Source organism: Cadophora gregata, assembly GCF_030347475.1.
Source record: "Cadophora gregata isolate MNR1 chromosome Unknown scaffold_7, whole genome shotgun sequence".
Classification (NCBI taxonomy): Eukaryota; Fungi; Ascomycota; class Leotiomycetes; order Helotiales; family Ploettnerulaceae; genus Cadophora; species Cadophora gregata.
In genome coordinates, this window is record NW_026695930.1 from 1,574,911 (window position 1) to 1,598,862 (window position 23,952).

Sequence of the window (23,952 nt, forward strand, 5' to 3'; positions counted from 1 at the left end):
GGCCTTTCCAGACACTAGCAATACTCGTAAATCCAACCTTGCATTAGTGATCGTTGTTGACTCATGCCGATTTGCTTAATCAGGCAATTTATTCGGGGATATATCAAGTTAGGCAGACGTCAGCCTCAATTTTCACGACAACACAAGGGTACTTAACAACCTACCTACCTCGACCCGATAACTTTCTTAAATGTCAGATACCAAGCCACAAAATCGAATTGGCATATCCAACGAAATTATTATGGCGACTTCGTTCCCGTCATTTCCCCTCCTACCAAAGGAACTACGTCTTACAATTTGGAACCTGGCCCTGGTACCCCGCATCGTGGACCTGTGTTTTGATGCTCTTCACGAGGCAGATGAAAATAAGAATGAAAAAGAGGATCAGGATCAGAAGCAGCCCAGTGATATTGAAGCTGGAAACGAGATTGCTGAGCAGGAAGAGGATCTTAAAATCAAGCAAGATAGCCCCTGGGCTGCACGGGATGACAACGGAATGAAGGAAGATAGAGATGACCAGATTGACGACAAGGATAAGGATAAAGATAAACAAAATGAAGAGGGGTCTCTCGATCTTACCACCGAAGGAGATACCGTGAACGACGGGGCAGACGACACCTCAGAAACATCAGAACCCGCCTATTTCCCGCCGCCCCTCGGACCAGGTCAATTCTACTCATCTTCCCCACTCCCATCTCTCCTACGCGTGAACAGTGAAGCTCGGTCCGTAGCTCTTGCTGCTTCTCTGAAAGGATTCCCCGTTCCAAGTAATCAGCAAGACGTTTATTATAACCCTGAGATCGACATCTTGTTTTTCCCGGCTGGCTGTTGGCAGGAAGACATTATAGGATTTGAGCAGGTGGTTAGTGAGAAGGTGAAGGGGAGTATTAGGAGAATTGCTCTAGGTAAATTTATATCTTTTCCTGTCGTCTTTTTGCTTTACTGGCTTCCGTCACTCCGAATCTGATTATACTAACATCTATGTTTCATAATATGTAATCGTTTACGCTTTGATATATGAGTTCAGATTCTAACAACAAGACAGAAAACCTAATGTGGATGTCCTACTGGGAAGACGGGACCATTAACGGGCAAATCACCATTGAGAAATTCAAAAATTTGAAGGAATTCATCTTCGCTATGAGGGAGCTAACGCAATGCGGTTGCTGTGTCAGTTTTGATGGTCCTGACAGGGGACTCGTGGAGTTTGTGGATATCGACACAGCATCCGAGGCTGAGGAAGCTGAAGCTGATGCTGATAGCGAGGTAGAAATAGACAGGGTTAATGATGAGCTTAGAATGAAGCGTGAGGGGGATGCGCTTGGGCTGGACGTTGAGGATGGCCAAACTCCAGAGACGAAGATTAGAAAAGACAAGAAGGCTGGGAAGTTCGCTTATACGAAGAGATATGTGGACAGACTGAAGGACGAATTCTTGAAGATCAAGGAGTCTCATCCAGATTGGAACATCCCGGAAGCAAGAATTGTAAGGTTGAAGCGAGATGGAGAGTTTGCTGGAGATCCTTGATCTTGGTGCTTATCGCCTGGTCTAGGAATAGAGAATGATGGTTGGAAAACGGGGCAAAGATACTGTCTATGTTATTCCTTTGTTTTCTCGTCAAACTTGGGACGATATAACATGATGAGGGAATAACCATGATCCTTTCGCCATCCAGAATTTTATTCTGGGCTCGACTGGTAGCTTCCCTTTAAGTTGTCCTTATGACGCTCTCGGAGCATCTGTCAATTGAGCACACACAGACAGAGCCGAAGTGAAATCAGACATCACACGATTCAACTCCATTGCAAACCACTACATATGTACAATCCGGTGTCCTCCCAGCCATAACAGCCTACCCTCTCTGAGCCGCAACTGGAGTCCAAGCATTGAGCTTTGGCTTAGTTCTATCCAGAATATCAGTATAAAGGGTACCTGTAAGACGTTGGGAACTTTACGTAGAATAAGTCTTGAACGCCCCGCGAGTTTGAGTGAAATTTGGTCGATGTTCCGGCAGCTCCCATGGTCGCACGCCAGTCTTCAAAATGGGGTCTTCAGTTGGTGGCTTATCGACCATATATGAAATCCAAGCGTGCCAGCCGGGCTCGATGTGTGCTCTATTCCCGTCAATAACGTCCTTGGCTCTCTCTCCAGCTCTCTCGGAAAGACTTCCTTACGGATCAAGTTCGTAGTCCTTGTAGTCTACCCATCTCGTTCTCACTATATATTCGTAAGTTGCACCCTTCTGGCAAGTCAAAATCCATGCTCACAGGGCAATTCCTCATCCAGGTTCTCAAAGTACTTGTTGCCGTATCGATCCGTAGCAATCAACGTGCCGGCCTTGGTATCACCTGTATTCATATAAGCTCCTATCACTCATATGTCCAGGTCCTAAATACCTATATGCTATAGCCAGGAACCATCCATCAGCAGCTGTCCCATCGTCCTTTAAGGAGGGGTGTCTCTGACATACCTGCATTTGATGTGCCGCATCCTACGATTACAGCGTCAGCAAGCTCCCAGTACACAAATAGCAGGTCACGTACACGCAGACCAACTCTGCGCAAGTTGCGCAATGTTCTCAGAACAGTCGACATGTCGTTGGTTGTTCAATGGCTTCCGACGTTGAAAAAGAGTTGTAAGGTCGTCAAGGCGGGATCTCGCGACTCCACTGAAAATGTACTAGCGCGATAGCTTTGAGATGTTGAAGGTCCACGTCCAGCTTTCCTTCATACCCACGACATCATACCTACCAGATGGGAAACATCATACACAGAGGAGATGATAGTCAGAAGTACCATACGATGCGCAGCGAGCCGTCGATTACTTATCTGCCGCCCACGAAACCTACAATGTAAATCACGACGATATTCAACATCCTCTCTCGCAAGTAGCGCCAGCAATACATCGCCAGCTTCAATGTTAGGGGCATTCACGAACGAGTTGGATAGGATAGCACCGAAATTTCAGATACAGGGCTCTCAAATACAAATCCTCCGCTCGCCAGCAGAATTCTACGAGACGCTCAAGGTCCGCTCCATGTCCTTGGCTATATGCTCAGCTGGGAGGATTTCAGTGCTGATTCAAATGGGTTACAGGCCAAGATTTTGGCAGCGGAAGAACGCATTTTTCTGTCTACATTGTACATAGGAAAAACGGAACATGAACTTGTAATACAAACTCCAAGCTCTCTTCAGGAAATGTCCACTCATTCCATGTGCTAGATTTCTACATTACAGCAAGCTCTGAAGGCGAAGCCTAAATTGAAGCTTAGTATCTTGACGGATGCGTTAAGAGGGACGAGGGAGTCGCCTAATGCCTCGTGTGCTTCGCTACTGGCGCCCCTCGTTTCTGAATTTGGCACAGAGAGAGTAGAGATTCGGATGTATCACACCCCGAACTTGACTGGGTTGAGGAAGAAGTACATTCCGAAACGGATCAATGAGGGGTGGGGATTGCAACATATGAAGTTGTATGGAGTGGATGATGAGATTATAATCTCGGGGTATGTATTTTACTTGAATCCAGAAAATAGGAGACTGATCCGACTAGGGCGAATCTATCAAGTGACTATTTCACCAATCGTCAAGACAGGTACCACGTCTTCTCGTCCAAGGAAATCACAGAATTTTTCTCCAAAATCCACAACGCCGTCTCGAATCTCAGCTTCTTGGTAACACCTGATCCTCAATTACCCGCTGGTTACACCCTCGAGTGGCCAACATCCAACCTCGCTCCCTCACCACTAGAGGACCCATCAAAATATATATCTCAGGCCTCCAAAGTCCTAACATCACTAATTCAACCCACCTCAAGTACCACCCCCTCAAACCAAAGTCTAGATTCAAAACACAATACAACAGTCTACCCCCTCTCCCAATTCACTCAACTCCTCTCCCCAGATACCTCAACCGAACTGCCTGCCATTACCTCGATCCTAAAAACCCTCTCCCTCCCTTCCTCCAACACCACATCCTGGACCTTCACAGCCGGCTACTTCAATCCGCACCCAAGTCTCATCTCCCTACTCCTCTCCACAACCTCCCGTAACAACACGGTAATCACAGCCTCCCCCTGGGCAAACGGCTTCTACGGCTCAAAGGGTGTATCCGGCCTCCTACCTGCCGCATACACGCTCCTCTCCCGCCGCTTCCTAGAAGCTGCGCAGAAAGCTGGACGAGGCTCAGATATCACATTGAAGGAATGGCGGAATGGGACGGTAGGCGAGAAAGACGGGTGGACGTATCACGCGAAGGGACTTTGGGTATCATTGGATGGGGAGACGGTACCGAGTATCAGTGTGGTGGGGAGTAGTAATTATACGAAGCGGAGTTATGGGCTGGATCTAGAGGTTGGGACGGTGATTGTTACGAGTGATGATGGGTTGAAGGGGAGATTGGGGGAGGAGAGGGATGGGCTGGGGAGATATGCGGAGACGATTGGGATGGATGATTTTGTGAAGGTAGAGAGGAGGGTGGGCATAAGAGTTCGAGTTGCAATGTGGATTGTACAATTGGTGGGAGGAGCGTTGTAAGATCAAGTAGTCAGTGTTGTTTATAAGATTGTTGTGTGATACATGGCTTGCTGTAGACTGTATGAAAGCAACGCTCAAACTTCCTTGTACTAGAGCGAGAGTCTATTGATACGGCATGTTTGTTCACTTTCACCAAACCGTTGCCGCTTTTCATCTCACGGCCAGAATGTCCAAGACCGACTGTGGCCAGTAATGTGCTTGAGCTCGGAATGCTTCATAAGTCAAAATGAACTGTTTGTGATCGACAATCTGGTCCACAAAACCTTTGCCAAAACGGGTATCCGGTGGCAATATTCTCCTCACACTCAAGAGGTTGGTACCTGGCTCTAATGTATTGTCTCGAAAATAATTCTTTGTGACAGCACACTATGAGGACAGATGAATCCAGCTTTCAGTGGTCTATCACAATTATAATACCTGTTCATCATTTTCTGGCACTCGAGCACAAGCAACTGTTTAAGAAATCCATTAAAGTTTAGAAAATAACCGCAATGCTATGTACCATGCAAGAAGAGAAACGGCGCCGTCTTGCTCTCGAAATGTTGCGTCTTGGTTCGACACATGCTCTTCTGCCTCTTCGTCTGCGTAGCCACTCGTAGCTTCGTCTCCCTTTCATCCTATATCACGTCGACCTCAGATAACTCTGACTCGGTGAACCTCACTCCGAACCCCAAAACGCCAAGGCATGCTCTCATGACACACTGTATACCATTAACTCCAATGCTCCATTATCATTCTTTCTCCAACCTTCTTCAAGTAATATCATCATCTCCCATCTGACTTCCACGCCCTACAAAATCTCCTTCAGCTTCCTCTTCTGTTCCGGCGTGAGACTAGTGGGGAACTTGACATTATACGTAATGACGAAGTTCCCTCGCTGATCCGGCTTCTTGCTGAGTGGCATCCCTAGGTTGGGGAACTCCTCTTTCTTGCCTGGCTGTGTTGGTCCCGCCTTGTCGAGGTTGATTTGCTTTCCGTCAATGGTGGTTATGGTACGCTTCCAGCCAGTGAGAGCTTCCTTCAGGTCGAGTTCGACAGTGTGGTGGATGTCGTCGCCGTCGCGGGTGAAGAGAATGTGTGGTTTCTGCAAAAATGTTAGTCATATTCAAAGTGTCAAGTGTTTACCAATAAAAATAACAATAAAAAGGGTGTCTCACCTCTTCAACAACGAAATGTAAATCTTGCTGCCCACCCTCCTCCTGATCTCCTACGCCCTTAAACTTGATTTTACTCCCTTTCTTCAATCCCGGCTTAATATCCATCTCCAGAACCTTATCCTGCGTCGTTCTCTTGCCTGTAACCTCGTCGAACGCCTTCCGCTTGATCTTCATCTTCTTGTGCGTTCCCTTGAAAAGCTCCTCGAGCGTCAATGGGAGCGGTCTTTCGACAGTGGTGACCTCTGGTGTCTGCGCTCTATATCTCGCAGACTCGGCGCCTGAGCCTGCCGTTCTCGTTCGGCCACCAGATTGCCTCGATCGTGGTATGCCGCCCCCACCACCGAACAAGTCCTCGAAACCATCAGCTCCACCGCCCATGCCCGATTGTCCCCGTAGGAACTCTGAGAAAATGCTCTCGGGATTGCTGAAGCTGAATCCACCGCCTCCACCACCCGGGCCGCCAGTATTGAACTCGTAGTGGAATGTCCGTCCTCCTCCGCCAGGCATGCCCGCGCCGCCAAAATCGAACCCGCCTGGCATACCTCCCGCTCCGGCGTACGGGTTCCCACCAGTGCTTGGGTCTGGCGGTGGTGGACCACCGCGCATCATGAATTCCAGGCCATATTGATCGTAGGTTGTGCGTTTCTCCGGGTCCGAGAGGATCTCGTAGGCCTGCGATACCTCTTTAAATTTCTCGGCCGAGCTGGGATTGTCCTTGTTTTTGTCTGGATGATGCTTCAGGGCCATCTTCCTGTCTACTCGTTAGCATGATCCATGGAGTTGAAGGTGCGGTATAGCTCACCGGTATGCCTTCTTGATTTCATCTTGCGAGGCATCCGGCTTGATGCCCAACGAGTCGTATAATTTGGTTTCCGCGACCATCTTTGTGGATGTGCAGTGTCGTATATGAAGAAGGTAACAAGATGTGTAGACTGCAGACAGCCGTGCAGGTCCTTTGATGTACTGAGAGTATCGTGTATGAAAGAATGTATGTCGAGGAACAGTGAAAGTGAAGTGATCAGGTCGAGCTCAGCGTATGTCACTCGGCTCTGGCTTGACAAGACCTGGGAAGGAGAGAAGGGGTCTTTGCTTTCCGAAACAATTAGAAGAACCTCGAATGTTGTGTTCGTTGCCAGCAGGGCAGGTAGACAAGGGAAGACAGCTGATCGTGTGAGGGATTTGATTGTTCACAAACACACGGCACTGTAAGGTGAGTCGGGAATCACATACAAACAACGGGTCTCGTCCGTCCTTTTTTATGCGGATGTTGAATTGACCAATGACTCTGACTGCGTTTTTTGTATTGAATCGAGTATTGAAGGAATTCTGCGGTCTTTTTGAGAGATCATGCAGGCCACGCCACGTTCGTCGCTCAGGCCAGGCTTGTTCATGAAGTCCCATGTCGTCCCCTCTCGACTCCCCGCCATTCGCGGGAATGGCGGTGACGTTGGTTGGCGGGGTCATCTTTTCAGTGGAACCTTCGAGAAGCCGTGAGCAGCTACGACAATCGTCGCGAACGACGCGCATGGGCATCCGAGTCGCGACGCGATTCTAGCGTTTCTGCGTAGAAGGGAACAATTGAAGAGATAATAGATAATTTTGGCGCTGTCGCAGTTTTAGTTTCAAAGGCCAGACCCCTGCAAGACCTGTCTGTCTGGGAGTTCTGGTTTTAAGCATCCCATGTTTCGATACCCAACTTTCTTTGTATATATTTCTTCTTCGAAAATACTGAACATAGCGCTGTGGTTCACTGTTTCACAAGCATGCTGTCACTGAACTTACGTATCTACCGGGCTGTTACTGGAATGAATACCCTGTGTTCCAAGGCCTAGTGGGCAATAAATATGCACCTAAGAATATGATACATAAATCTCCAAGTAACATCTTTGACTAGGACATGGAAATTAAGATGACAGGCAGCCACTAGAAGTTAGACCTCAGACGAAACTTTCAGGGTTAGGCTTCGAGTGGGGTTGTTGTTTACAATTTTCGGGTAACTCCGCTTTTGTTTGGCGAGCAGATGAAATCAGCTCGGATTTAGATAAAGGTCAACAAATGCGTGTTAGCCCAGGCCAAAAGGATCTGGAATGGGATGCACAGAGTGACTGACAGCGAACGAGGTGCATCAGAGGAGACATTTCTCCAATACCTGAGACAGTGGGTCTTCTATTGCGATTGAAATACCTGTACTACAAGGTAAAGCCCAGCTGCTTCAGATCATCCAACGCAGCATACAAAATGGGTATTCTCGCTTGACGACAACTCTTTCCCCTTAATTACAGCGGGGGTCTCCTCATTGGTCAGAGTCATTCCGCAAATCCAACGTGCTTCACAGCAGCGCTCTCTCCAGCAACTATATCATCCTCCATTATCAGGTCCATGTTATCAAGAGATTTTGTTGGTCCTGAAGTTGCTCTTGACAACATGGGCATCCCGCTTCGCTCCTGCATCTCCTGGGTTGGCCTTGGACTTTCATAGTTGGTGTTGTCAAGCATGGCTGGATCAACACCCACAAGAACCTCGTGGCTTTGTGACAAGGGTGTCTCCACTCCACCCATAGATGTGTTTTGTTGTGAGGTCGAAGCTTCCGTCTCCCCGGTATCGCCGTTGTTCCGTAGTTCTCTCGCAGTTATATTGACGCGCGCATATGGATTAGAGTCCTGGTTAACTAATGAGCTTTCATCGAACTTTCGTTTGCCTGGAGAGGATAGTCCAACCGGTAGAGTGTCGTCTGCAGCATTCTGATACTCTCCATTGACAGTTTGAGAATCTTCAGAACCCTGGAACTCGGCCTTGAAAGCTTTGTTGTCGAACTTTACAAAGGTCTGCAGTAATCTTAGCTTGGTATCAATGCTGTTTGCATCGGAGAACCTACCTCGAGAGGTTTGGGAAGTGCGTGATTGTACTTCAAAGTATCCATAGCATCCTCGCTGGCATACACGAGAATCATATTTTTGCTTTCCTTGGCAGCTTTTGTGACCTCCTCTTCGGTCGTTTTCTGCTATAAAGTAAGAATGACACCATTCAGTATATGCAATTTAAACCTACCTCAACAGTCACAGTGTTGTGACCCATGGGAGCATAATGAAATTTCCACCACTGATCGGGAACATCCATGTCCATATCGATAAGGTCTGGCTCGGAACGTCTACAAATGTAGAATGTGCTCTTGGACGTACTGACACCACGAAGAGTGTACTTATGCAGAGCCGGGGCATCAGGATCGCTAGAAGGTTCCGTGTACAGCTTGGAAAGCTTGCGAAATTCTTCTCGAGCCTTTTCCTTCTCTCCTTCCAAAGCTAAAACACATTAATCCAGTCCATCACAAGTACAGATTGTTACACACCTAGAAGCTTCTTATCAATACTAGCAACAACCTTCTGGAGCTCTTCCGAGAGTCGCCCCATAGCATTGCTTTGACGCTGCGTGGCCATCATTTCAATGTCAACATCGATAAGTGCCTCCGATTTCTCTTCTATTTCTGCAACATCATGCTTGAGTGAAGCCTTGAACAAATCATGCACCTTCACAATTTTCCCAGTTCTGATTGGAACCAAAGACAGCTTCTCTTCCAAGGTACGGATTCGGGTCAGTTCTTGCTCGACTTCATGCTTCTTCAATCGCATGTCCAAAGCCGCTTGCCGTCCAGATTTCAGATAGCGATCCGGATACCACACCATTGGCAGCTCGATAGGCTTGCGATCACCCTGACCATCAACTTTGAAAGAAATAACCGGGGCGATTCGTGATAGGTACGGGCACCCTGAGAGCTCCAAGTTTCCAAGACCAGGCCACAAAACTTCGTCAGCGATGTCATATAGTGTCTCCTGAGAGGAGTCCTTGGCAGGAAGGTCGAGTTCCAGCATTGCAAACGTCTTCTCATCATCTTTTGTGTCTTGGTCTTCGGATGCAACACCAGCGCTGAAGATCATATCAACCATTCCTGGATCCTTTTTTTCGATGGCAAGTTTCCAAGCTAAGAATACAGCGGATGGAATGTCAGGCTGAGCTCTGAAGGCCTTCTTCACATCAGGACGGTCTGCCAGCGGTTCAGCAGAGCCATAGCTTCGCTCTGTCTTATCTAGAAATGCCATCAGGCGCTGAAGCTCTCTGTCACACTCCTCATACTGAGTCAGCTCATCATCCACCATTACAACTTGCATCTCAATCTGTTTTCCAGACCACCATTCCGGATCATAACCGTAAGAAGCGATGTGATCCCCTGAGTTGAGGAATAGGCTCCTCGTGAGAGGGATCTCATGATAGATCGTGATGATGGCATTGAGGCGGGTATCCTGGATACTTGGCTTCAAAAAAGCGGGAGTCCCTGGTTCACGTTTCCTATCCGCAGGCTCAGGCTCGACGAACACCTCTTGCGTAGAAGACTTTCCAATCGGTACCATATCCCACTGTCCTTGCTCGTATTGGCTGCGGGTCGCCGGGCCAAAATGAACCACCTCAGTCCCAGTTACGCCGCTCTCTTGTGGTGGCATCCCCAAATCTGCCCTCGAGGCTGCGAGAGCTTGTTGCAGTTCCGGATCGGCATTGTAGTCATTGTCCATGGAGTTTCTGGCGTCCGCTTCAGATTTATATTAGCTGTCTGTTTCTAGGTCTGGTACTCTACGTACCAGCTGCATGGTCTGCTGTTAGATCAATGACCTTACTCAGTGGTGACTTATTGTTACTCGTTCTTGAGGGTGGGCGAGATGGGCCTCCATCGAAGCGTCCTCCTGGGAAGGGTCCTGGGTCATCTGGCGCATGGATATCGAATGCTGTTGACAGACAAACTCAGCCATGGCATTTACGGGGTTCATATCCCAAAAACCTACATATACCATGGTTGTTGTACTCGCCGTCTCGACCACTATTGAATTGTCCTTCATCCCACCGGTACTAGATTTATTTCTGAGCACTTGATAGGCTTAGCAGAAGAGTAGGCCTACTTTATTGTTGTCTGGAGAATCGTAGTATTCGTTCAAAGCTTGCTCGACATTATTGTTATTACCCTGGGCGCCAAATTCAATCAGTAAAGTACAGCGCAAAAGCCTCTAAGCTTACCTTCAGTCTTGCGACTGCCTCCGGTCTTTGCACGGTGTGGCCGACTAGATCCAAGAAGCTGTTAACATCTGCATCTGACGGCTGGAACTGAGCTGTCATTGTCGCAGGCGCACCGCCGTCGAGAAGCCTTCCAAACCGTTTAGACAGAGGTCTATCAGAGCTCTTTCTGGAGCATGAGGCTGCAGAAGAAGTAAATATGCGGCAATGATGAATGCACTTGGCCAGGTCCTGGAAGTGACCGTTTGCAAAGATCTGCAAGTGGGGACTGGGGAACAGTATTGTACCGTTGTACGGATGAAGCTTGAGAAGCTGGAGGAGCTACTGTTCGCTGCGTCAGGGTAAGGCTGACCCCTGCAATTGCTATTCCGCACGTGCGTTCTTTGTGATGTTGATTTCCTGTCCGCTTCGTTTCCGTGCTAATTGCCAGGCAACTGATGAAATTAAAATATGTGGTCTTTGCAGAGCTTACGTACGCTTGTCTCCCGAGTGCTCGAGACTAGACTGAAGTACAGAAAGTGCGCGAGCTGACATTGAGGAAAGTTCTATATAAAGTTGAATTTTATTAGACGATCGACTTCTTCCCATTCTTCGTCCACGTTAACCCCATACGTATGCAAATCCAGCTTCCTTACGCCAGATCTAAAAAGCCCAGATGGAATCCGCAGTTCAGACGCCGCAGTATTGATGCCACATCTGCCTATACGCCGCTTAAGAAGCCACGCTATGCTATGCAGTAAATGAAATATGACGCCAATCCCACCGAGACCTAGCGAACAAAAACGCCAATTTGTTACCGCAAGATCAAATGTACAGTCGTGTGCTGGGGGAAAAAATCCCTTGTCCAATCAGCTCTTTCACAGCTCCTCGTCATCATCCTTATCTTCCTCACTTTCCTCCTGCTCCTCTCCATCCTCTTCGTCCATATCGAGATCGTCTCCAGAACTATCACTGGCGCCAAAGTCGTCCTCGTCGCCGGACTCGTTCCAGAAATCATCATCCTCAGTCATCTTTGCTGGAGGAGCCTCGACAAGCGTAGTTGGCATGACGAAGCCATCTGGAATATCTTTCTTTGACGCTTGAACAGTCTCTGCTGCCTTTCTGTTATACTCCTCTTTGTTGTCACGGTACAAGATACCGGCGTCGACGTTGGCTGGAGAGCCAATCTCTGGATCGTCGAGGAGTAGTAGGATTGAGCGGAGGATAGACTCTACGCTCTGGATGGAGGACCAACGTTCGTTTGCAGACTCCCCGGACTGCTCGTCCTCACCTGGGGCGTGCAAGATCGAGATGCACACCCTCCCATCAGAGTAGATGTTGGGATGATAAATCGGTTGCAAGAACTTGAAGGTTGGTGGGGAGAAAGGATAGTTTTCACTGAAACCCATCTCGCACTATCATCTTGTTACTAACTGGTAATTACTCCGGACTGTTGACATGCTCACCTTGAAATAGGCACCATTCCAAGCGCTGTCTGGGTTGATAATCATGAGGCCAAGGCTCCACTTGAAGAGAGCATCTCCCTTAAGCTGTTGATTTGTTAGCAGGTCCTCTTTTAATATGTCCATAGAAGTGCCTACTTCAACTCTAACCCATTTCTCCTTTTCCAGCCCCTTGAGTTCGCTCATCAAGCGTTGCTTCGCCATAGTAGCCATTCTGACGTAATGTGTCGTTCGGTCTGGTTGGTAAAGACTGATTGATTGTATTGCGGAGTAGATTGCAGATGAAAACCCGATTTGGTCTGCGAAGATATTTCCTGCTACGTGCTTGTCCCGTTGTAGAGATGACTCGTGTGGTCGAAGTCAGGCGTGGGCGTGGGCTCGAGATCGGAAGTGGTGGTGGTGGCTGTGATGGCAGCGGACGGCAACGAAATGGGGTCGAGTTGGAATTGGAAGTGGGAATATCCCTTGCCTTGATGTTGTGTGTGGTGAGGTGAATGACGCCCGAAGCTGTTGGTCAGCAGAAGAGTGGAAGAGTGGAAGAGTGTCGAGGAAGGGCGACTTGTTTGAAAGTGAAGAGAAGGCGGAGGTAGCATGGTGCTGGTCCTGGCCTCCTTCACAGCCCGTGGCCTTGCCTGAAGCGCTCGAGTCCGGCAGGGGCAAGGGACTCATGGGTCGGCTACTTTAAGGCGACTCCAGCAGGGATCACTTCATGCGAGCGCTCGATAAGACATTTCGCTAGCTTATCGGGCCTGGAGTCTGTTTCTCCTGACCACACCACAACCGGCACCAGGAGCCAGCCACCAAAAATAATGCAACTTCACACTGTCCCGACCCAAAAGACCCAACCTAACCTGCTCAACGAGACTAATTAATGCCGGAATCCCTTCATTTTGGGCAGGCAAGGGCCAGATGATGCTTTGCTTCCTCAATATTTCATGGGGAACTCGAGCACAGGGAAAAAAGTACTGACAAAAGGCAGAGTCAGCGGCGAGAATTTTTGGTTTCGGACGATGCGAGAACCACCGTCTAGACTCGCCACTGCTTGTGCACGAGACTCTAGGCCCGGCACTGTCACCACCGGCCAGGTGACATAAACGTCTGAAAACAGGTGGAGAACTCCAAGATGCGATGATTCGGTCATGGGGGCATCAGCTTCGTTAACTTCGGTTTTGCATTCCCAGTTCTGATACAGAGGTATGGTTCGCCTCAGAGAGATGCGAATTGCTAAGTGATCTCTTCACCATCCTCATTATCGCTAGAACATGACCTGCTGAAGGCCCATCAAAGAGGCACCAACCCAAAAAGAGAATCCAGCAACTCCTGGCACACCTTTCTATTCCGCAATGAACTTCTGCACAACTTCCATGAACTCCTCTGGTTCCTCCATGTGAGGCATATGACTTGACTGGGCGAACCGCACCCATTTCACCTTCTTGATATTCTTGAAAAACGGTTCAACGACCTCATCCTGCGCCTCATCATAGCGTCCGTTGATAAGAAGAGTTGGGACTTCGATCTTGTAAACCTCATCGACAATCGTCCAAGTCTTCAACGTTCCACTGACGAAGAATTCAGAGGGGCCATTCCTAAATTGTCAGATTAGATCAAATGGAGTCCAATGGGAAATGAAAACCCACATAGTCCCATAGACCGTATTATCCTTCTTCAGCTCCTCAAAACTGTCCAGCAAATCCTGAGGGAACGGAACTCTACAGAGATGCTTCTGATAGAATACCATGACCGCAGCTTCATATTCTTCGGTGTCCGTCTTCCCCTCCCTCTCACATCTCTCCAAAACCTCTTGGACGTCTTCCGGCATTCCCCTCTTCAGCTTCTCAGCCGCCTTAACCCACTGCAAGATCATTAGCGCTGATATCTCCATTTCTGCCATATTTACTCTCAGAGTGCTTCCAAGGAGCAAAATAACCCAAGCGACAAAGGAGAACACTCACGAGTTCCATACTCGCTGGACTATCCGCAACAATTAACTTCCTCAACCCCTTCGGCCTCCTAATAGCATGCATAGCACCCAACATCCCACCCCAACTCTGTCCAAGCACATCGTACGTGTCCACACCCAATTTCTTAACCAAATTCTCCAATTCATCAAGAAATAGAGTCGGAGTCCAAAAGCTCTTTGCATCAGGTTGAGACGGTAGGTGAGTAGATTTGCCGCAACCGAGTTGGTCGTAGACAATGACGGGCGTGGAGGTATTGCCAGCTATGGCGGAGAGTGGGAGAAGGTAGTTGTGTGGAACTCCAGGACCACCATGGAGGCAAATAAGAGGCTTGTTGTGTGACTTAAGGGTACCGAACACTTTGTACCACTGTGAAATATTAATCCCGAGTCTTGGGATCTGTAGAATGAATTATGTGGAATTGGCATGAAGGCTTGTAGGAGAGGAATAAATTGGGTTTGTAGAAAATATATCTTACAGTCTTACACGGGCCTTCAACACCATTGACTTCAAAATCAATTTCACCTTCAGAAGTAGGAATGTCTTTCATCTTGCCAAGTTGCCAAGGATGAACAGTATATCGGTAGAAGATTCAATAGTTGACAATATGTGACGACACCAGAAGTTGGCAGAAGGTGGGGTTTATATTTCGTTAAGGAAGCTTGCCGTAATTACCTGCCTAAACGAGACAGCAGTATGGTAATCAATCATGAGAACGAATGAGACGACAGAGCTCACTGCGCACCCTAAATTGGGTTTTGCAAGGAAAGTAGTGAAAGGTTCTTAGGTATCGAAAAAAACGGTATTCGCTGAGCTCGCCTGCTTAGGGTAGTTATACGTTATGGAAGCAGCTGTGTCCAGCGGGCTGGCTTGGTTGGAGGAAGCAGAAGTAGGTGAGCGAACTTCGCCGTAAATTCGACCAATCTGCTACCAGCCTATTCTCACCTCATTCCCGCCACAGCTGGACTTCCAGCATGGCGGACCTTACAGGATTTCTTCATGTCGTGAGTGAGAGAGGAATGTACGAGTACGAGGGCGATGAGGTAATGAGAAAAAGTTCAATATCACCATAGCTTTCGGCAATAGGTCTTCGTAACATGCTCAAAATTCTGGCATCGCCGTGTCCTCACCAAAATGAATACCGCTAACTCCTACGCTGTGTGAAGTAAGTCTACAAACGCCAAAACATGGTATCTCTGTACAACCGCTGCAATATGCTCCATCCATGTGATGGCCGTGAATACAATGTGCTAACTCAAGTGAGGACAACTTCCAAGACTCCAAACTCAATCTTGCGGCCGTATCACAGCTGGCTAGGTGTGTTCTCCTTGTCTGCCCCCAACGCCTGTACTCTCTTCTTCTCTGCCTGTTTCTTCTCTAGTCTGGCCCGCGCCGCTGCTGCTCGCTCTGGCGGAATGGGATTTCTCATCCTCGAGCTGTCCAAATTTGAGAGGCGACTTGAGGCCGTGTTCGCATTTTGACGCGAGTTGATATTGCTTTGTGACTCTTGTCTCGAAAGCTCGTTGGAAATCCTTGGTCTGACCACGGCTGCCTTGGGGGGGCTTGAAGCAATGCTAAATATGGAGGGGCCAGGACTTGGGCGACAGCTCCTCTCGTGAATAGCTCGACTGGTTGCCGGCGGAAGCGATGGTTCTGAGTAGTGTTGGTGTACCTCTCCGGAGTCTTTTGACAGTGTTGAGAAGCGGTTTGTCAGAGGAGTCAGTGGGCCAAGGGGAGTGTGCTGCACTGGTCCAGAACGCTGGAAAGGAGTAGGCTCACCATGGCCTCTATTTGTCATCTCAGACATGGCAGAATAAGAGGAGCGACGCCTGGGCGATCCGGTAGGAGTTTCGGATTTAGACGTCTTGGAGGCCATAAGAACCTTGGACGGTCGAGAAACAAATTGGCTCGAAATGGGGATTTGACTCTCTCTTGCTTGCGAACTTGCGAGACTGGGAAGCGGCTTTGAAGCGAGGACAGAAGCATCGAATATCCTCTCCCTTGACAGCCCCGAAGAAGCCGTTTCCTTTGTGTTTTGCTGAAACTTTCCTTTCAGGTCTGCAATTTGCTTCTGTAGCTCAGCAACCGTTCGATCATGTACAGCAGTCTTTTCTTGAAGTACCCTCTGGAATTCCACCGCATTCGTGTCAGCAGCACGTAGTGAAGCTATTTCCCGTTTCAAATCCACAACCTGGTCATGTCGCTTCTTCAACAGATGCTCTGCATCGCGACGTTGTGATTTTGCTTGCTCTTTCAACTTATCATAGTCATTTTGAAGATTCTGAACGATCTCGTCTCTCCTCTGACGCTGTTCATCCAACGACTGTCGCTTCTGCTCACACTTCTCCAAATGTTTCTCAAGCCGCAAGTCAGCATGAAGGAGTTGTTGAGTTAGCTTGCTGTTCTCGTCCTGAAGCTTCTGGACTAACTTCTCCGCGGCCGAGAATGATTGCCGAAGACTGGAAAACTCATCCTTCATTGAAGCCATTTCTTTGAGCTGCTCATGCAATCTCTTCAGTTCGCGATGTGTATCGATTTCCGCCTCCTCCGACTGGCGAGATGCCCGTCGATTTCTGGCATGCTTACTGGGGCTATTTTGATTGTTGTCACCCCCCTCAAGTGCTGCTCGAAACTCCTCAACTTGGGCCTTGTATTGAACTCCTAAAGCTGCCTGTCGTGCAAGTTCCTGTACCAGTTCTGGAGCCTCGTCGCCATTGCCGTCTTTACCTGACAAGGTGATACGAGCAGATAGCTCAAACATTTTGTCCTCCATATCCTTGACTTGTTTCTGGGCGTCGTTCAATTTTTTCGTAAGCTCAATATTCTGCGCATCCTTGTGCTTCGCATACGATTTGGCGAGTTCCTTGTAAGCGAGCACTTTTTTCATCTCCAGAAGCGCATTTTCGTGATATTGCTGGTACTCGGCTTTCCAAAACTTTCCAGACTGCGAACGGGGATATTTCAAGTCCACAGTCATTTCTAGATCCGTGTTATCGTCATCATCCGAGTGTCGCGGAAGAACCCGACTACTCTGCTGTGGTTTGATAGGATTGACGGACTCCGTATTTAAGGCCGTTTCTATTGATGTTCGGGACTTCCTGGGTTCCAAATCTAACTCTTTCGAAGGTTGCCTGGTCTCGATCTTTGGTGTCTCCTCTCTAACCTTCTCTAGAGCGCGTGTAAGAGTTGTCTTCCGTGCTGCCCTCGTTGGTTCTTCTGTTGCCTGAGCAAATGGAGTCGAAGCTTGTTTCTCACCATCATCTGATAAGCGGCTTCGCCTGGTAACTCTTTGAGCTGCTGTTTTCTTATCCACGTCTTTGTCCACCACTTCGTTCCCGAAAGATACAGTCTTGCGTCGTGTCGTTGCAGTTCCCGGAGTGAGTAGGATTCCGGAAGGCTTGGTTGGGGAAATGTTCCGTGGCTGTAAGTCTCTGGCATCTTTGCCAGCTTCTAGTCCAGATTTGGTGTCGATTTCGTAGATTGTATCATCGTTTTGCTGAGGCAGTGCACCGAAAATGGCACTTTTCAGAGCACGAGCAGCAAACACGGGAGCAGGAGTCTCTGGAGGGTCTCGGTCTAGATACTGATCTGGAGTTTGGTGAGCATGTAATTTGGATGAATTTGGACGCGATTTGCTTTTACCATCGTCGCCGTTCCCTTCAGCTGTTCGACCTAACCACCAGTTCAGCATGTCTAGGACCTTGACACTCAAGCTGGTTTATGAGAAATTTTTGCCATTTAATGTCAAGGGCAAGATTTGTTAGTGTGTTTGCGCGCGTGCGAATTGGTGGTCTTCCCAAACTCGATGTCGCGATATGAAGGTTTGTTGACATTAAAAATGGGAGTCGCGACACCCTTGCATATTTGCAGGGCAGAAGCGGATCAGTCCCGCTTTTAGCGTCATGGCGGACAAATGTCGGTCGCTAACAGTGCAGAGGACGCGACTGTTGAATGTCGAAGCTCAAAATCCATGTCTAGATCCTCGCAGGTAAGTTCCTACACACTCAATTCAAGCCAATTGCGCAGCAGCCTGATAATCTCTTAGATTGCACAATCATGAAAAGGAGAAAGGCGGATCTTGCCGAGATTCCAACGGAGGATGCGCCAGCATTGAAGAGGACTCGTCCGACAGGCGGGACAGTGAATGCAGCATTCGGTGCTGAGGAAAACTTGAACAATCCGAAGTCTACGACGACTGAGGAACTCTCCGAGGCTGGAGAGAGCTTTGAGGTTTCAGAGATTGAGAATGGACACAATGTTGAGGATGATGATCTAGAAAATGGTGCGCCTGACAATGAGGCTGAGGTGGCCGGCGCAAGGAAAGCTACACACGGAACTTCAAACAGAGCTTCGGACACATTCACGACTGGGACAACACCTAGGAAACAGTTGCCTGGGAAGAAGCTCTTCGCAACGCCAGTGAAGACGAGTGCTCATGGAGTAGAGAACAATACTCCGAGGATTGAACGTAATGCGAATCGCTCGGCGAGGAGGAAAAGCACAAGGACTCTCATTGAGAGAACGATCCTCGGCAACACCAGTGAAAACGATGATGAAGATGAGGAAATTGCCCAGCAAATCTACGACTCAGGGGACGAAGGGGTGGGCCAAGACGAAGATCAGGACATGGACGAGGCCACTGCTCCAGAGACTCCCTCTAAGAAGGGAAGGAAGAAAGGGATGAAGTCTCAACGACGCTCTCCGACACCCCCTCAAGACCTCACGGCACACGAGAAATTCTTCTTCCAAAACCGCGGTGGCAGAGCCAAAACCTCAAACAACACCTTGGCTTCATTGGCACTCCTTGATCACGAAGAATACTTCAGTCACACGCGAAATTCAAAGGATCCACATGCAGAAGATGTCAAATTCTTGGAGCAATTACATGCAGAGTCCTTCAATCAATGGCATTTTGAGTTGAGTCAAAATTTTAATATCTGCGCGTTTGGCTGGGGTTCCAAAAGATCTCTCTTGATGCGATTCGCAGACCACATCTACAAGTCACAAACAGAACACTCCAAGGCCAAAATAGTTGTCGTTAATGGCTATGTCAGTAACTTGACCATTCGAGACGTCTTAAGCACTATCGCATCCGCCGTTGCAGAGCGAGGGATTAAGTTGGGCTCACATCCTGCTGAAATGATTGAAAACCTCATAGCTTTGCTCGAGGAAGACGAAGATACAGATATAACTCTCATAATCCACTCCATTGACGGAGCTCCGCTTCGGAAGCCTGCTACTCAGACAGTCCTCTCTCGTCTCAGCGCACATCCTCAAATCCACCTGGTAGCATCAGCCGACCATCCTTCTTTTCCACTTTTGTGGGATAGTTCACTTCGCTCAGCGTACAACTTCCTATTTCATGATTGCACAACATTCCAGCCATACAATTCTGAAGTCGACGTTGTAGACGAGGTCCACGAATTACTAGGGAGAAGTGGGAGGAGAGTCGGGGGCAGAGAGGGAGTAAGCTTCGTGCTGAAGAGCTTACCGGAAAATGCCAAGAACTTATTCAGAGTGCTAATAGGAGAGCAACTGGCAGCAATGGATGGATGTCCAGGGGAATTGCTGGAAGGAGCCGAGGGCGAGGACGGTATCGATCCTCAATTTGGCAACCCTCGACGGGGTGAGGTGGGTGTGGAATACAGAGTGCTGTATCAGAAAGCTGTTGAAGAATTCATATGCAGTAATGAGATGAATTTCAGGACCTTACTAAAAGAGTATGTGCCCCGAATTCCTGTTCACACCTCTTACTGACCTAAGCAGATTTCATGACCATCAAATGATACAGAGTCGAAAAGATGGTTTGGGGATCGAAATTCTTTCTGTGCCATTTCGGAAGGAGGAGCTTGAGATTATTTTGGAAGACATTGTATCCTAGTCTGGAGTCGAACAGCATTGTGAATTTAGAAGAGAGCATCAAAGCAAGGCGCTGGTAGGGGTTAGCATTATAGGAGTATGTGGCATCGGGAAATACCAATGAAGCAATGACTGGGCAGCAAGAACAAATTCTGTCCCTGGATGTGCTTGAATGTTTCTTTTTCCTCCTAACCAAGACATCTTATGTGCCATGGGAATATAGGAACCTACGTACCTAAGGTAGGTAAATAAGTAGGTAGGTACCGACAAGAACTGCCAGATTTTCCACGTGACAAGGCTTACAACATATTTTATTGTACTTGCCTCGCAGCCTCGCGAGACTCACCACAAACGTCCAACACGCAAGCACGGATGCTACAACGAGTCTGCCATGCGATAAAGCGAGCGATCATGATGAAAAAGCCCCCGAAGGATCCTCTAGTTGTCGTCCTTGGTGCGACTGGCACAGGAAAATCTCAGGTATGACATTTATTCACATCTGCTCTTGTTTGCCCTGCTCACAACTGTCTGCAGCTTGCAGTTGACTTAGCCAAGCGCTTCGACGGCGAGATAATCAACGGCGATGCAATGCAAATGTACGATGGTCTCCCAATCATAACGAATAAGATGACTCTTGAGGAGCAACAGGGTATCCCGCACCACCTACTCGGTTTCGTTGCGCTCGACGAGGAGCCGTGGCGTGTGGGCTTGTTTAAGCAGAAAGCGGGACAAATTATTCGAGAAATTCGTTCCAGAGGACGACTACCAATACTAGTTGGTGGGACACATTACTATACGCAGTCATTGCTCTTCAATGAGACATTGGTGCATACAACCCCCTCAGAAGAGGATCAGAGTAATTATGGTTACACGAACCAAGAAATGGCTGAGAAATATCCTATTCTCGCTGCATCGACCGAGGATATGCTTACGCGCCTACAAGAGGTGGACCCAGTTATGGCAGATAGGTGGCATCCAAAAGACAGACGGAAGATTCGTCGATCTTTGGAGATATACCTTGTGACCGGCAAGAGAGCCTCCGATATATACGCAGAACAGATGGAAATGAAACTTGCCAAGAAACATTCGAGCCTTGACACAGGATCCATTGCCGCATCTTTAATAGATGACAGATCTGTGCTCTTATTCTGGGTGTTCGCTGAGTCTGAAATTTTGAAGAAGCGTCTCGATGCCAGGATTGACAAGATGCTAGATTCTGGCCTCCTTGATGAGGTCAAGTCAATGCAAAGCTTTCTGCAGAAGCAAACATTATCTGGTGTCGACGTTGACTGTACAAGAGGCATCTGGGTCTCAATCGGTTACAAGGAGTTCGAGCCGTATCTCAAAATTCTCGCCTCTGGAACCGCCTCGGCGAGCGAAGTACAAAATTCATACGAACTATCAGTCGAGCAGACCAAGGCAGCTACACGTCAATATGCAAAACAGCAAGTTCGTTGGATCCGTCTGAAACTGGTTCCGGCACTCACGGAAGTCGATGCTCTGGAAAGACTATACATTGTTGATGGCAGTGATGTTTCCCAATTTTCAGACACTGTCTCACAGCCTGCTATCAGGATTGCAGAATCGTTTTTGAATGGTACTGAGCGGGTAGCACCTCGTGAGGTGTGTGCTGCTGCTGCCCAAATATTGGATCCAGACGAGTCAGTGGAGCCCAGAGACCTCAATTTCCGCGAAGAATGCGAGATGTGCCACACAGTGGTTGTCACCGATGCCCAATGGCAGATACACTTGAAGAGTCGCCGCCATAGAGCACTTTTAAAGAGGAAACAAAAGAATGAACGAAGCGGTAGGTTCCACCCTCCGCCAAGTGGCAGCATTTCGGAATTAGATACTCCCTAAATATAAATTCCGAGACTATTACATCTTGGGTTTGTCGATTCGTCTGCCACTGTTGTTGCAAATCTCGAAATTTCTGCCCCTATGCATCAACATATTCATGTTCAGAGCTACAGGCAAGAAAGAGGAAACACGTCTCTTACAGGAACTACACCGAACCTTACTAGCAACCGCATTCAGTAGGTCCGAAAAACTCTTTGAAGAGAAGACTTTCTAAAGAGTAGTGTGTACATTTTCTGATGTCAAATCGTAATCATTCTATTTACCGCGACTGAGGCCGTTCGTTATCACTTTTGATGTCCACATGCTCTCGGTCTCCTTCGCCTTCTTGTTCACACTTTCCATATCAAAACCTGCCAATAACTTATACGCCTTGCCAACCTCTTCTAGTTCCATGCTCCCAATCACATCATCTATATTCTCGAAGCCATCAGGTGCGCGCTCATGAGCCAGCTGTAGCACATGATCCGGCCCATTCGCGCGATTCGCAAAACATATTTTCGCTGTCGGCGGCAGTCTCTCATTCTGATACATGGTCAAAGCAGCTGGGATGTCCTTCTCCTGCTGAAGAGCAGAAGAGAGAGCTACAGAATCGAGAATAGCTTGACTTGCTCCATTCGATCCAACTATACCTGATCAGATGCCATTTCAGATTTTCAGATTTTCATGTAAACAACTTACTGGGATACAGAGGATGCGCCGCATCTCCCAAAAGCGTCAGCCTCCCAAAGCTCCACCTGTCAACGGGAGTGCGATCACACATCGGGAATTCCGCGACAACCTCGGTTTCCTCTATCAGATCTGGGATGCTCAAAAAGCCAAACGTCCAGCTCTGAAATTGATCTGCAAAGCGATCTTTCGACACCGTTTCCCCCCAATCAGCCACAGGAGGTGTCAGGTCCGGATCATCTTTACTCCTCACTCTCAACTCCGCTATCCAATTCACTAATGACTTTCCCTCCTTCTCTGCCTGTCGACCTACGGGATAAGCTATGAATTTTTGATCGGCATGGCCAGCCCACACCATTGAGCGCCCCGTGAGGAATGGTTCTCGCAAAGAGACACCTCTCCAGAGTAAGCGTCCCGAAAAATTTGGTGGTCCTTCGTTAGGATACAGTAGTCGTCGAGCAGTCGAGTTGATACCATCGCAAGCAATCACAGTATCTGACGTTCTCTCTGGAATGTCGGCTGGAACCTCTGGATTTGTTTTCCTCGAGAACCTTGCGGTAATGCTCTTCTCATCTTGGTCAAATGAGGTAAACACATGGTCCGTTACCACACACGCCTCTCCAAGTCTCTCCTTCACAGCACCGAGTAACAAGGCATGCAACATACCTCGATGTACTGAGAATTGCGGAACGAGGTATCCGGCATTCATCCCTCTCGGCTCGCCAATGACGAAGTGTCCATAGCGATTGTAATATCTCAACTCCTCAGTCTTGATACCGATTTCTTCTAGACCGGGCAAGAGACCAAGGTTCCGGAGGACCAGCACAGCTGAGGGCTGCAAATTTATCCCTGATCCAATGGCGGCAAGAGTTCGCGAGGATTCAAATATGGTTATGTTCTTGATTCCCACGAAATGGAGTTGGAGAGCGAGCACTAAACCACCAATTCCTCCTCCAATGATGGTCACAGTGACCTGGGTACTTGAACCCCCCATTTCCAGAACTGCAAAGTTTGAAAATCTGCTCGAGAAATTTCAGCTGTCTTAGCCTTTTGGAAACGAGGGGAAACCCCCGACAGCGGAGATGCGGGGTTAACCTTTTCGTCGCATAACTTGTAGTGCCAGACGCCAGGCTACGGCAGGTGGTTCGGCGGGGACTTGATCGTTCCTGACTCCACAAACTATGACAATCAACCCCAACCCCAGTCAAAGAAGCCCTTCTGGATTTCCTCGCTTTCTTTCAGGAACTCTTTAGGTATTCCATTCACCAAAGTTAGCTTAGTTTTGTATTGTGACCACAGCATGGACTATTTTCCGCCTGCTAGAGCTTGACTGGGTGTATTAAAAACGACTCCAGGTGCTAGGGCTTGCAATACCAAAAGCACCAAATGATGAGGCGAGCAACAATTCAGGGCACGTATCATAC

General features: G+C 48.3%; 11 protein-coding genes across 11 annotated transcripts; 4 read left to right on the plus strand and 7 right to left on the minus strand.

The window, feature by feature from the left end:
* Nucleotides 1-190: 190 nt before the first annotated feature.
* Nucleotides 191-1,527, plus strand: ONS95_013260 (uncharacterized protein; the record flags this gene model as incomplete). Its single annotated transcript, XM_058506902.1, has 2 exons — nt 191-905; nt 1,046-1,527. The coding sequence occupies 2 exons, from the start codon at nt 191-193 to the stop codon at nt 1,525-1,527; spliced, it is 1,197 nt and encodes a 398-aa protein (XP_058357632.1).
* A 325-nt stretch (nt 1,528-1,852) lies between these two features.
* NDUFA12 (NADH dehydrogenase 1 alpha subcomplex subunit 12 ndufa12/DAP13) lies at nt 1,853-2,594 on the minus strand (the record flags this gene model as incomplete). The annotated part of the gene is made up of 7 exons (XM_058506903.1): nt 1,853-1,904; nt 1,956-2,114; nt 2,175-2,217; nt 2,268-2,348; nt 2,397-2,403; nt 2,471-2,491; nt 2,544-2,594. The coding sequence occupies 7 exons, from the start codon at nt 2,592-2,594 to the stop codon at nt 1,853-1,855; spliced, it is 414 nt and encodes a 137-aa protein (XP_058357633.1).
* A 322-nt stretch (nt 2,595-2,916) lies between these two features.
* On the plus strand, nt 2,917-4,531 carry PGS1 (CDP-diacylglycerol--glycerol-3-phosphate 3-phosphatidyltransferase; the record flags this gene model as incomplete). Its single annotated transcript, XM_058506904.1, has 4 exons — nt 2,917-3,027; nt 3,096-3,167; nt 3,222-3,502; nt 3,550-4,531. 4 exons carry the CDS (start codon nt 2,917-2,919, stop codon nt 4,529-4,531), a joined length of 1,446 nt encoding a protein of 481 aa, XP_058357634.1.
* Nucleotides 4,532-5,321: 790 nt separating this feature from the next.
* ONS95_013263 (uncharacterized protein) lies at nt 5,322-6,570 on the minus strand (the record flags this gene model as incomplete). The annotated part of the gene is made up of 3 exons (XM_058506905.1): nt 5,322-5,615; nt 5,689-6,439; nt 6,491-6,570. 3 exons carry the CDS (start codon nt 6,568-6,570, stop codon nt 5,322-5,324), a joined length of 1,125 nt encoding a protein of 374 aa, XP_058357635.1.
* A 1,424-nt stretch (nt 6,571-7,994) lies between these two features.
* Nucleotides 7,995-10,845, minus strand: ONS95_013264 (uncharacterized protein; the record flags this gene model as incomplete). Its single annotated transcript, XM_058506906.1, has 8 exons — nt 7,995-8,513; nt 8,564-8,686; nt 8,737-8,987; nt 9,035-10,267; nt 10,317-10,460; nt 10,518-10,581; nt 10,632-10,694; nt 10,747-10,845. 8 exons carry the CDS (start codon nt 10,843-10,845, stop codon nt 7,995-7,997), a joined length of 2,496 nt encoding a protein of 831 aa, XP_058357636.1.
* A 755-nt stretch (nt 10,846-11,600) lies between these two features.
* Nucleotides 11,601-12,398, minus strand: ONS95_013265 (uncharacterized protein; the record flags this gene model as incomplete). Its single annotated transcript, XM_058506907.1, has 3 exons — nt 11,601-12,137; nt 12,189-12,272; nt 12,324-12,398. The coding sequence occupies 3 exons, from the start codon at nt 12,396-12,398 to the stop codon at nt 11,601-11,603; spliced, it is 696 nt and encodes a 231-aa protein (XP_058357637.1).
* A 1,120-nt stretch (nt 12,399-13,518) lies between these two features.
* Nucleotides 13,519-14,693, minus strand: ONS95_013266 (uncharacterized protein; the record flags this gene model as incomplete). The annotated part of the gene is made up of 4 exons (XM_058506908.1): nt 13,519-13,771; nt 13,823-14,037; nt 14,138-14,512; nt 14,622-14,693. The coding sequence occupies 4 exons, from the start codon at nt 14,691-14,693 to the stop codon at nt 13,519-13,521; spliced, it is 915 nt and encodes a 304-aa protein (XP_058357638.1).
* Nucleotides 14,694-15,446: 753 nt separating this feature from the next.
* ONS95_013267 (uncharacterized protein) lies at nt 15,447-17,834 on the minus strand (the record flags this gene model as incomplete). Its single annotated transcript, XM_058506909.1, has 2 exons — nt 15,447-17,731; nt 17,786-17,834. The coding sequence occupies 2 exons, from the start codon at nt 17,832-17,834 to the stop codon at nt 15,447-15,449; spliced, it is 2,334 nt and encodes a 777-aa protein (XP_058357639.1).
* Nucleotides 17,835-18,199: 365 nt separating this feature from the next.
* Nucleotides 18,200-20,024, plus strand: ORC2 (Origin recognition complex subunit 2; the record flags this gene model as incomplete). Its single annotated transcript, XM_058506910.1, has 2 exons — nt 18,200-19,863; nt 19,910-20,024. 2 exons carry the CDS (start codon nt 18,200-18,202, stop codon nt 20,022-20,024), a joined length of 1,779 nt encoding a protein of 592 aa, XP_058357640.1.
* Nucleotides 20,025-20,413: 389 nt separating this feature from the next.
* Nucleotides 20,414-21,862, plus strand: ONS95_013269 (uncharacterized protein; the record flags this gene model as incomplete). The annotated part of the gene is made up of 2 exons (XM_058506911.1): nt 20,414-20,482; nt 20,537-21,862. The coding sequence occupies 2 exons, from the start codon at nt 20,414-20,416 to the stop codon at nt 21,860-21,862; spliced, it is 1,395 nt and encodes a 464-aa protein (XP_058357641.1).
* Nucleotides 21,863-22,117: 255 nt separating this feature from the next.
* ONS95_013270 (uncharacterized protein) lies at nt 22,118-23,522 on the minus strand (the record flags this gene model as incomplete). Its single annotated transcript, XM_058506912.1, has 2 exons — nt 22,118-22,485; nt 22,541-23,522. The coding sequence occupies 2 exons, from the start codon at nt 23,520-23,522 to the stop codon at nt 22,118-22,120; spliced, it is 1,350 nt and encodes a 449-aa protein (XP_058357642.1).
* Nucleotides 23,523-23,952: the final 430 nt, after the last annotated feature.